Source organism: Callorhinus ursinus, unplaced genomic scaffold (assembly GCF_003265705.2).
Source record: "Callorhinus ursinus isolate GAN/ISIS: 27379988/994484 unplaced genomic scaffold, GSC_fseal_2.0 scaffold50, whole genome shotgun sequence".
Classification (NCBI taxonomy): Eukaryota; Metazoa; Chordata; class Mammalia; order Carnivora; family Otariidae; genus Callorhinus; species Callorhinus ursinus.
This window is the reverse complement of record NW_027397112.1, coordinates 4,214,902-4,227,274: the sequence shown is the minus strand read 5'-3', so window position 1 is coordinate 4,227,274 and position 12,373 is coordinate 4,214,902. Positions and strand designations below refer to the sequence as shown.

The 12,373-nt window shown below is 41.7% G+C and overlaps 1 protein-coding gene across 1 annotated transcript in view; it reads left to right on the top strand.

Moving 5' to 3' along the window:
- The window catches only part of MAP2K6 (mitogen-activated protein kinase kinase 6), a 116,068-nt gene extending 104,570 nt beyond the window's left edge, over window positions 1-11,498 (top strand). Inside the window, exons 12-13 of the mRNA XM_025889926.2 lie at window positions 1,264-1,379; window positions 11,158-11,498. Coding sequence (XP_025745711.1) covers window positions 1,264-1,341 — 78 coding nt within the window. The 3' untranslated portion in view covers window positions 1,342-1,379; window positions 11,158-11,498. The remainder of the gene's footprint in view (window positions 1-1,263; window positions 1,380-11,157) is intronic.
- The last annotated feature ends 875 nt before the right edge of the window (window positions 11,499-12,373 follow it).

Here is a 12,373-nt window from a genome sequence, read left to right as displayed (position 1 = left end):
AGCTGACTCATGTAGCCCTGTGCTGTCAGGTTTAAAACAAATATAATTAGAAAACCTACAGCTAGGCAACAAGAAGGTTATAAACTAACATCCCCAACGGCAGGGGGAAACGGAGTGACTCATCTACATGTCTGCATGCAAAAACGTTCCTATTTAGCTGTTCAACCTAGTCCCTGAAAATAATACCACCAGACAATCAGGGAGGTGGCCGTGACTGGTGGGGGGGGGGCGGTACATGGCACTGGGTTGTATCAGAAGGAATCGTCCTTTTTGGTTTGTTGGTTTGATTCTGTTTCCACTGTGAACACTGTGGTTCATCAGCTGATGTATCCTTTTAATTAGAGGTGTGAGGTTCCAGGGTGACAGCCGGGAACTAACCGTAACAAAATTGAGCCTTTCGGGAGGGTTGTACTGGTGCAGAGAAAAATGTTTCATTCTCTTCAGAACTGTTTTTTGGAATGTGTGGCTTCTTGGACCCACTATGCCTATTTCCCCAGCAAATTGCTAACCCTGGCGTTTTTGTAAAGTTTGCTTAATCTGAAAGCTGTGTGAATAGAGACCATTTCTTTTCTTTTCTTTTTCTTTTTTTTTCCTTTTCAATCTTTAATCTCCAAGTTGAGTTTCCCTGCACATACCTAGAGTTTGGCAGTCAACATTATTTTCCACATGGATCAACTCTTCATCAAGAGAGACATAAGTGTAACTCGTGGCTGTCAATGTGGCTTAGAGAGTGGCTTTGTTAACTGTATCAGTCCAAACTAGCTCTCCAACGTCCGGCGAAACACTACCTTGCTCATTTGCTGTGCTACCCAATTGGATTCTCATTCTACCATCCATTTCCTGAGAAATCGATGTGCACAAATCTATGAAATTTCTCATTATTTTCCTGTATCAGTCTAAAATTACTTTGTAGGGGACAGGGTTACGGGTAAATCAGAGTTTGGGCCATCTTTGCCCAAATCCTTGTATTTCACCACAGGTGGGATTTAGGTATCCTGATTACAGATTTATTTCACAAAGCAGTAGATACTCTGTCATGGAAACAGATATCAACCTGGGAGGGGTACAACACAAGATAAAAGGTATCTTTAGAAGGTCCACATCACTAGATGTGTGCTTGATTTGGGAAGAGGTAGGAAGAGTCCAGCTTAACCCCGATAGGGGTTATTTGAACCTGTTGACCAAATACATCTATGAAGTTGCTAATCTCCTATATTGTCAGTGGCAAATATTAATACCATGTGTTTTTCTTTTCTTTCCCAGCAACATCCATTTTTCACCCTACACGAATCCAAAGCAACAGACGTGGCATCTTTTGTAAAACTGATTCTTGGAGACTAAGTACCATGGACTCAGTCGGTTGGCCCTCCTGTGGATTGGTGGGTTTACAGGGTGAAGAGGTTCACTAAAGCGCCAATAGAAACTCATCTTTGAGATAATTTAATCCTGCCTCTCAGAAGGTTTTTTTTTTCCTCTCCCCATTTTCTTTCTTTTTTTTTTTTCCCCCTCCAAAGGGGGCCTTGGAATCTCTAGTATAGAATGAACTGTCTAGATGGATGAAATATGACAAAGGCTTAGGACTTAAAAAGGTGATTAAATATTTAATGAGGTGTCATATGAGTCCTTAAGCTTCTCAGACTTCTCTTGTTCTTTACGAAATGAATGCATTGGCCCTGGTCACAAGGTGCTACCGTAGTGATGAAATTGTAAGTAGATCTGTAGTTTGTCCCACTTATTATTTTAATATTTATGTTTCAGCGCTTCTTTGCAAAGATGCTATTTTATGCAAGGAGGGAGATACAAAAGACAAGGTTGGGTTGGCAGTATTTATAGGGCTTTTATTTTTTCAGTTCAATCGTGTCTGTGGTCCAGAAGAAATTATTTAATATGCATCTTTAAGAGTATTGTACAGTATCAACAAGGAACCCCTCTTGTAACCTCCCTGTTCCAGCTGTGGTGGCTACTTGCCACGTCCTTGGATTTCTGCTCAACTCCTGGGGCATAACCACAATATTTCAGGGGAAGTGGCGAGCCATCCCGGTCATACCCTTTTCCTAACTTTGGAAAACATAAAATCACTTTGATCTCAGAGTCACGAATTTGGTTCTCTTGGCATTTGTGGTATTAATGGAAGGTGATCCGTGATGCGATTTTATATCACCTAGCTCTCCTTCTGTGTGTGTGTGTGTGTGTGTGTGTGTATTTGATAAGTCACAAGCTCTGCCAAGTGGCTTCTGTGAACATCTCTATCTAGTAAAGAGGACATGTGTCAATTCTGAGAGGAGATATCATGTTGAACCACATAGAGAATCGGTGCCTTCTTTTGCTTCTGCCCCTCCTTACGATGTATAAGCCACAAGGATTGCCTTTGTGGCAATCCTTCACATACCCTTTTGCTTTCTTCTTCTTCTTTTTTATTTCTTGTTCAATAAAGAAGCCTTACTATTAATGGGAGGGCTGCAATAGAAGACAATGAAAGTTCTTTCATTGGTGAGGAGTTAATGGGGAGGGTTGAATTCGTTCCTTGGAATAGATTGCCAGATTTCCACAGGTTGAGGTGAGGCCACATTTTTCTCCAGCAGCACACAGTAGCTCGTTCGGCTGGAGGAGGCAGGTGCCCTTGTAGGTCCCTGGCAGGTGGACAATGCAATGAAAGCCCTTTCTCAGGGCTAAATATGCCGCTGCGTTCTCTAGATTCCTTGAGGAAAAAGGAGTGAAGTGATACAGGGAAATTGTAGACTGATAATAACAAGGAAACATTGCTTTTGGACATTGGGTTGATATAAGCCTATTCTTGGAGGACAAGGATGGAGAATTCACATTAAAAACAAAGAAGAGAGTTCACTGTTTCTTTCTTTGCCTCAAGTTCACAGATATGGGGCTTATTGCTCCCTAAAATCCTCCCTTCTTCCCCTTTTAGGTTTTGAAGTGCTCTTTCTTATTTTTCTGTGTCCGTGTTTTCCCCTTGTACTTGACCTCTGTTTTACTCATAGCAGTTGCTCCGAGTGAGTGTGGTACTTCCATTCACTTCTTTGTATCCAGTTCCAAAACATATCTGTCTGATCAAACATAGTTTCGTCTTCTTGAAAGCTACCTCTGTCCTCATGTTTTTCCAGCCAGAAAAGGTGTGTTATCCTACTAATTATGGCCATTCACTTTCCCACCCACCTTTCTAAATCTGGCAGTTTCTCTCTTTGAGATCAAGAGAAAAAAACACACACACACACACACACAATTGTATTACTTCCTTCCTTCATCCATCTTATGAAAAAAAGCAAGTAGTAGAAAAGAATTAGAGGTCATTCCATGACAGTTTTTGGTGAAATACATAAAGGAAAACATCTTTTTGCTCGGAGTCAGAGACTCTTACCTGCTATTCAGTGTGGTTTCTGCTTAGAAATAGTCTTAACCGGGTGTGTTCGTTCGCCTGTGTATGCCTCTCCAGTGTGTGGGGCCCAGGGCCTCAGCTTGCAAAACAATCATACGGAGGTAGAGGAGGAGTTTGTCAGTGGTTCTCAGTCTCATGCACACTGGAATCACTGGGAGCTGGTGAACACTTCCAATGCCAAGGTCCAGGGTGGGGCCTAAGAATTGGCCTTTCTCACACGCCGTTTGTGATTCTGATGCACAACATGGTTGAGGACACTGGTCTAGTACCTTTGAAAGAGAGAATTGACCTACAGTTTCCCAGAGATGGCATGTTCCCGGAATACTGATTTGAAACTTGGGATACATTTTCCCCATAGAAATGATGTGCTCCATGGTGATTAGATGTCTTCTGTGCTAAAGTAGAATGACTTGATAGTCTTATGAGTCTAAATTCTAGAATGTGGGTTTTTTTTTTTTTGAGAACTGTTATAAGTTCTAAACTAATTTTAAAATAAAAATGGAGATGCACAAACCATATTTAAGTTGTTGGAAGTTGGAAGTTGGAAGTCTCCTGTACGTACATGCAGGTTACTTGATCCTCTATCTTAACTTCGCTCGTTGTATATCATGGTTATTATTGTTTTTGCTCGCCTCTGGTTGGTTAGCTTTTTAATGGTGGTCCCACCTTCCTTTGCTGTTGATCACTTCTGCCATGTCAGATGTCCTAGTTGGGGACATGAGATACTCATTAGCCTCAGCATTCGAGGGAGCCAGCGCTGAGACTAAAGGGGTTCCTGGTTTCTCTAAGAGCACTTGATTTAGTGTCTTTGGAAAGTGATGACAAAGGAGACGGAGAGGGGCTAATGTTTTCATAGTTTTTAACACTAAAAATGCCTCTGTTGGCCAACAGCCTTCATCAGCTCTGCTGAGAGAAACTACTCTGTTTCTTCCAAAGTTGTCTAATGAAACGCTTTATCTTCAGCCTTGAATATGAAGTACATGCTTAGTCCCTGACTTTCCACCCCAATGCTTTTTTGGCCACGTGACTGCCTCCGACCTTGAAGGGAAGATTCATATATTCCTAGAATTCACTGGAGTTGGTGGTCAGATCGAGTAAAATGAATTAAACCTCTATTGTGCTGGGGATTTTGTCTTCTTAATGTCTCTCTATGGCTGAGAGGGCAATTTTCTGGCTTAAAGCAATCTTCCGTTTTTATTGAATTAGCAAGTAGAAGGTGCAGATCTTTGGACCCCTGAAAATTTACATATTCAGATGCAAAATTGCCACAGTAAAATCTAGGGCGAAGAAACTACCAAACAAACCCTGTTAGAATAGGAAAAAAAAAAGATATTTTATTGGAGAAGGTCTGTGTTCCTCTTGTCTAGGGGTGTGTGTGTGTGTGTGTGTGTTAGCACGGTTAAATATGCTGGCAGCTAAAGATACTCTTTGGTTTTCTTTGGCTTTAATTGGGGTACTCTGGATTTCTTTAGGAATCTGTTGAAAGCTAGGACCTTTTCCCTAGGAAAATGCACATGGTACACGGAACACATAGTTTTGCAAACATTTTTTGTTGAGGGAAGGGGAATGGAGTCCAGTTTATAGACCCCATAGGATCAATAATCTCTGCTCTGTAGAATGTGGACTGTGACATTCTAGACCAAGCCTGGCAAGCTTTTTCTGTAATGGGCCAGATAGTAAGTATCTTTGGCTTTGTGTCCCATCAGTCTGTTACCACAACTCGGGTCTGCTGTTGCCGAACGTGGAGCATCCGTAAGCAATACGTAAATTAACGAGCATGGTCTGTGTCCCAGTGAGGCTTGATTTACGAAATTGGGCAATGGGCTGGATTTGGCCCACAGGCTGTGGTTTTCCAGCACCTGTGCTAGACCATCAAAATATAAAACTCTAACTGATGAACTCTGTGTATAGAGTTTTTCCATTTAGTGAGTATTAAGCTCAGCTGCTATTGAGGCAGATTAGGAAGATGGACATAGGAAATGAATTCGGGAAGGGGGGAGATGGTTCAGTCATATGGAAGTGGCCTCTTCATTTTCTCAGGTAAGTATTCCTTGCCCTGGAAGCCAATGGGACAGTTTTCCTCAGATAAGATCGAGTACCTACTTTTTCCATTTCTATACAATAGCCCACATAACTTACTTCAACTTGGAAATAAAAGGCAGGCTTCTCTTAGACGGCAGTGATCTTCTTGGTGTCTCTGAGCTTTGCATTTCATTTCTCTCTGTGGTGTGATGCCCATGCAGGGAGAATCATGAACCCAGACCCTAATCATTTGGTTTTCCTTTTCTCTAAACTGCATTAGGATGTGAGAATTTGGGAGGTCTTAGCTCCCTCAGAAGTAGAAGGCAGATAGAATTCTTAAAATCTTCCAATTCATCCACCTGAGCTCTTGGGCCACCTTTGAAGACAGTAAGGCAGACAAAGTTTGGGGTCGAAATACTTGCTCGAAAGCAGACTCAGAGCTCTGGGCTTTCACTGTGACAGGAGACTTAGGCCCACCCCTTGAGCACTGTCCTATTAGTCACTAAATTTCTATCCTAAGGGGCCGATGCAAAATGCCTCCTTTCTGATGTGATGATCTTGGGTTGCCAGCCCTGGTTGGGTTTCTGGGCCGCCTCGTCTCTAGTGTAAGCTTTGCCTTCCCTTTGGGACCAGAACAGCTATAATTTGCTTCACCTTCTATTAGCACTTGTCCCCTCTTTGCCAAAGGAACCCTATACAAAGACCTGTCTGCCACTTAGGCTGCCCAGTTCCCCTTTCTTCTCTCAAAACAGCCCAACACATCTGACTTGAGGCTGTCATCTCTTTATTATTCAGAAACAAGTTTTCTTCCTGCTGCATCATCAGGCAAACATAAATTATACTTAGAAAGACACTCAGAACTGCCTGAGTATTAAGTATTCGATCTGGCAATTTACCTGAAAGAATGTCTTCTCTTCGCCTAGGGAAACAAAACCTGAATTCTAGAGCCTTCAAAAATGACATTATCCTTCTGGGGAAAGCACCTTTCCACCAAGCACATCACTCACCACCCGTTCCTGGTATCTGCAAAGAAGATGAGTCCTTTTGCTGATGTTTAGAGAGTCACTGTTGAAAGCTATGCAAATATAATTCTACCACTGTGGGTTTTCTAATGGACTCATTTGGAATCAACACTTAACGCCAGGGTTTATCTTTTGGGCTTCTGACCCAAACTCCTTTCTCAAGCAAAATTTCTCTAAAAGCCTCTTTCCTATCTGAGGTGAAGGGGACTGGGCCCTAAATAGAAACACAAAGCAAGGTCAAGGACTTTGTGGTAGAGATTTTTTTTTTTTAAAGAAAAAAATATCCCCTCTCACACAAACATGTGTTAATAGAATTAAAAAATATCCAACCTAGTTCCCAGGGACTGTCAGGATCTTGACATCATTCATATTGTTATTTGAAGTAACTACGACACTGAGCCCTTCATCCTCGGGAGTTTGCAGTGAGGTCTGGGGAGATTTGCATTGTGTTTCTGTCTTGGAGGTGTCAGTATGGAAAGATTTCTCTGTGGGCTCTTTGTCGGGATACATGCAGGTTTTCCCCCGGGTCCACTTCTGCATTTCTGGGATTCGGGGTCTCTTTCGAGGAATGAGGCTAATGCTCTTCTTACTTGGAGACGGATTTCAGGGAACGCACGGGAATGTTTAGGCATGTACTTGCATCTTAATGTAGGAAGCAGAACTTCCTAACTAGCCCCCAGAGTTTGTGGCTTTGACCAAGCCACCCGGTCTTTCCTGGTTCCCTTGATTGCATTTGCTTGTTAGTCCTGCACCAGGCCCATGTGAGCCGGGCTGACTGAACGCTTCTGTGGAAAGGAACAGATCCAACTAAGAATTGGCACTTTTGCCTTGGTTTGACAGTATGGATTCCATTGTTTGCAAGTCTTGAAAATGTAAGGGATATCTAAGAGAACTTTTAGCAAAACCTTCATTCAGATTGTAAGACCTTATAATAAAACTTCCATCTGGTCTGTACAGAAGGACTGCTAGATTGGGTATCTTCCTCTGAAATAATTGTGGCCAGAAATGAGCAGTTAGCATCATTTGGTCATTACGAACATTCGTTTGTCTTGGAGTCCGCAAGGTATGTCAACAAAGCAAGTCAGGCCCCTGCTTCAGGTGATTGTCTGTAGACTCTGGACTTTAAGCTGAACAGTGATGTGAAATTAGGTTTGGGGCCTGGGAGAAAAGATATGCACAAGGAGCAATGCTTAACCAGGGTCCCCATGATAGAAGAAGCTGGCAGACAGGTGTATCCCTTAACTTATTTTCAGTATCACTATGGATGTGATCTCCTCTGGAAAGACCTATCAAAAAGCTAAATGTTAATTTTTTTTTTCTTAAAAATACTGAACTCTAAAGAAATTTAGAGAGTGGCACTGATTTGGATCTCAGAAAATTTTCTTTTTTCCCTAGTATTATTGATTCTACAGAGTCACCAGTTTAAACTGGTGACACCCAGAAAAAAAGATAAATGATTAGCGGCCTTACAGCATTTTGAGAGTAAACAACCCATTGATCAGCTACCCTCTGGGTAAAGAAATAGGAACACAAAACCAAGCCCCTTAATCTCTAGTTCTGGTGGCTGACGTGGACAGAAAGGTGAACACCAAAGCTTATCTGATGTGCATACTTTCTCCAGAAGGTAGAGGACTGTGAATGTTCTGAGAAAAACACTACAGGTCTTCATCAGGAGAGGAGAATTGATAAATCTTAAAACATAGCACTCAAAGCTAGTTTGCATTTTCAGAAGCAGTGAATCGTGTGGAAAAAGTGGTTTTATTTTCTTCTGATCTCAAATTGTCTGACCTAGTGTGTGTTCGGTACTTGGGGAGAGAGGGCACCGAAGTGGTTTATAGACTATGTTCCGTGGTACCCCTGGGGGTCTCTTGTCGTGAAGGGAAGACCATTTTGATGAGGGATGAAGAGTGTGATGCCCATCTGAAAGCCCCATCAACCTCCAATCAGAGTATTTGGCTACCATTATTGTTCCCCTTAACTGGAAAGTCTCTAAAGCTATTAAAGGCTTGGGAACTTTGGTTGAAATGATTACTTGAGGACCCGCCAAAGAATCTGGGAAATTTTCTAGCCAACAATGTCTGCCCTGGCTTCTGCTACATTCAGGATGCTAACAGGGCTTGGAGGCTGAAGGGCCAAAAGAGAGGGCCATTTATTTAAATTTTTAAGCATGAATCTTTTGAAAGAAAATGCAAAACAATCAGTATGTGATGGCCAGGCATAGAGAGTCTTGAATTGCTTATTTTTCTAAAGTGGTTGCAAATAACCTGATCTCAGTGGCAAGGAGGGGCGAGCCTGGGTTCTCGATGGGCCGTGGAATATTGAAATTTCTACATTTGCAGGGGCGGGAATTGCCATTTTGTTCATTGACTTGTAGGAAAAAGTACAATTTGGGCACAGAAAAGGGTCCTGTGAGAGAGTCAAGCTAACGGTTACCCTCGCTGGGGTTCACAGGTGAACAGTAATGGGAAACTGGTACAGCCTTTAGAAGCTGAAAACTGGTGGTTTACCTGTCGCGAACTGAACACAAGGGGACGCTTCGGCATTGGTTGAAACCTGTCAGGTGTCTTCTACGCGCACATGGTCTGTGGTGGATTCTGATAGTGACACATTAGCTGCTCAACCAAATTTAACAGCCAGGGTTTTCCGGCAGCCATTTTAGACCTCTGCATGTGTCAGAAAGTTACATTTGGCAACAATTTGTGGAGTTCTTGGCCAATCTCTCTGTAAAAAGCCACCTGAGGAGGTTCAGTTAAGAAAATTCAGACAATTTCTCTGTCATCATACCCCTGTGTTTAGTTTGTTCTATAGTCTCAAATTTATTTTCTGAGTGATTTTCTATAGGAACCAAAATGATGTTTTTGTAAAATAACAGGTATTTTTAAAGGAAAAATGTCTTCTTTATGTAAGTACCTTCCATGATTGGAACATATTTCTTACTGCACAGAATCATCACATTAGGTCATTTAAAGCTGAGAAAGGTGTTAGGGATGTAGTTCAGATTCTTTATTTAAAGACAGAAACATTTTTCTATATATTTTGTGAAAATCCTGATAGGATGCTGGTTGTAACTTCTGTACAGAATTGAACTTTACAAGAATTTTAGTAAAATAGGTGGATTGTCCCAGATTCCTTTGTGCTTTAGTTTCGTCTCGGAAAAATGCTGCTTCCAGTTATTAATCTGGTCTTATAAGGAAAAAAAACATACATACGTCCCCCCCTTACATTGTGTGAATTTTATGATAGACCTTTTCTATTTGTATATATGATTGTTCTCCTGTGTTGCACCCCGCATTTGTTGGTAAGCCATGTTTATTGTGAAGACAGCTGTAGGGCAAGTGGACACACGCCTGGTCTTTATAATCCCTTGATGCTAAGAAAGAAGTAATTCCATATGTTAGTTAGGAGGCCCTGCAATCTCTTCCTAATACCTGAAATATTATGAAAGGAGATTTGAGAGGTTGTGCACCCCTATCCTTCGAAACCCATCTCCAGCACTGTGTCTCTGGGAAGTGTGAAATAGCAGAATGACTACCATTTTGTGGATTCCCTCATTAACTGACTCCCCCATCTTTCCTGCTATGTATTATGTGCTCCTGGCTTTGCCTGGTGGAAATCATCTCTTCTTCATGGATGGCACTATCTTCTCTTTATGAATGAGGCAGACTGAACTGCCCAGTATGGAATTCATTAGAAGTTCATAAAGGCCTGTGAAGGATGTGGGTGGAATGTTTCCATGCCTGTGAGGTGAATGTGACATTGATGCTTTGGCCCTGGGAACTTTTTGCTTGTGAGCTGCAGAGCGAAAGGAGTCAGGGAGCATGTACTTCATTCTGTTTCCCTATAAGGAAATGTGTGGGGCTGCTCTCTTCAGGCAAGAGCATTTCTCACCATTGTCCAGGAAAGGGAAATTATGAATATCAATTGATAACTTCTGTCAAGCTCTAGGATTGTATTTAAAAAATACCTGTTTTGTGGGGAAGCATGCCTTTTGTTGTCTTTGGTGACCACCATGCATTTTTATTTTAGCATAGTTTTCCTGTTATCTAGGTTGTGTGCATTGTTGGTGTTGTTGTTTTCTTTTGAACTACTGCTTATCGTAAACGGTGATGTTATCTCAAAATCCTGAAACCAAGGAAATAGCCAATGCACAGGACTTGGGGTAGATGAAAGCATTGGTGTTGATGTAGGTTAACTTTTGACAGAATTAGCAGAAATATACTGAACTGAGGGATAATGTGGCTTTAAAAATGCCATGTTTGTTTTTAACATGTGGAGAAGCCACCTGTCCTAGGTCCTTATTCTTGGGAAATTCATCGTTTCATGCAAATACCATTGGTGGGGCATACTTAACAGCCTGGATGACTGGCTTCTTCTCAGTCAGTGAACGAGGAATTCTAATCATTGCCAAAGGTGGGGGATAATTTTGCCTTTCATAGGTCATTCTGTGGTGAAATTTCCAATCACAGTATCTTGTAAAAAGCATAACATTAAAATTTCCCTTCTCTTTTCTGATCTAAGAGCACAGTAGAGGAAGAGTAAAGTTCTGATGTGATACAAAATAGTATTGATTCTGTGTTTTTGACCAAGGAAATGGCTGAGATGTTAAACTAAGTGGTTGTTACATGGTTCGTATGGTGACCTCAAAAGGATAATGAAATTGGGACATTCAGTCAAACTGGGACTCCTCTGTTGATGAGGAGCTTATACTTTGATTTCCTATCTCAGGATATTCTTCAGTTTCATACTGCTGCTGAGGAGGAAGGAGCAAGCGCAGACACTGTAACAGTCTCCGGATGTTTGTGCGTGTGTATGCAAAACTTCACACTGTGTGTGTTGTGTTCAATGTTGTGTCAATCTATGAACTGACTCAAACAACAATTTGAAGATAGAGAAGACAGGAATAATGGCAAAAGACACCCATCCACCTCTTTCTGTCAAAGTGCTTGCTATGACTTTCATAGCTAGGCCAAATAACGTACCGTATTCAGGAGCAAGGTGTCCTTGAAAGAAATGGTGTGTTGATCTCACAAGAAAATGTACAACCAATAAAAGACATTTAAAAAAGTGCAGCGAGTCTGTATATTAATTGAGTTGTTCGTGGGAATTCTTTGTTCCAGGGATGCTGCTTTGAGGTATAGAAGCTCTGCAGGTAAAAGCTTGGCTTGAACCATTTACCCTCTTTTTGCTTTCCTATTTCTGCTATCCCACGTCCCAAATAGAATGGAACAAAGTGTAACAGAACAACAGTGCTGTAGTCTCGAAGACTCCTTAGAAGCTCAGTTCATCTTCAGACTCATTTCATCTTCAGCTCATTCAGACTCAATCTTCGGGTAGTCCATATTCCTAGGTTAGACGTGAAGGCCAATATCACATTATTAAAATCGGATGGTTTGCGGGGAGGCTGGGTCCAGATGGCTTAAATGAAAAGATTAAGACCCAGATATTTTGGCTTTCATGGGTTCCTGACACTGAACTTTTAGGCCAACTAGTCATTTGAATTTTTCCTGGTCTTCTATGTAATATACGTAATAGTAGGAAATTTGCCTTACGTCATCAGGCAGTGCTGTGACACAGACGTTCTGGGAAAGGAAATGTTATTTCAAGTATATATGGTTGGGTCTGTAGAGTTCTTTGATTTCTCCTATCAACTGAGTGCCTGGAACTATTTGACTTGTATCTGCCTTAATCCAGTTTAGAGATTGGCTAGGCCTTAATGTTACCAGTTTGAGTGCATCATCAGTTATACCCAGAGGTGCACATTCCCCTCGGTCTCGCTTATTGCTTAACCAGGTTGATGTTGCTGAGTCAGGAGCAGACTCCTTTTGGAGTCCCCCTAGTGTTTCACCTTGGATGGACATCATTTCTGGGGTTAGAATCGAAAGTGGAGGGCTCACCCTACTTCTGCATATGTTGTTCAAGTCACTTCCCAATGCCAATGGAC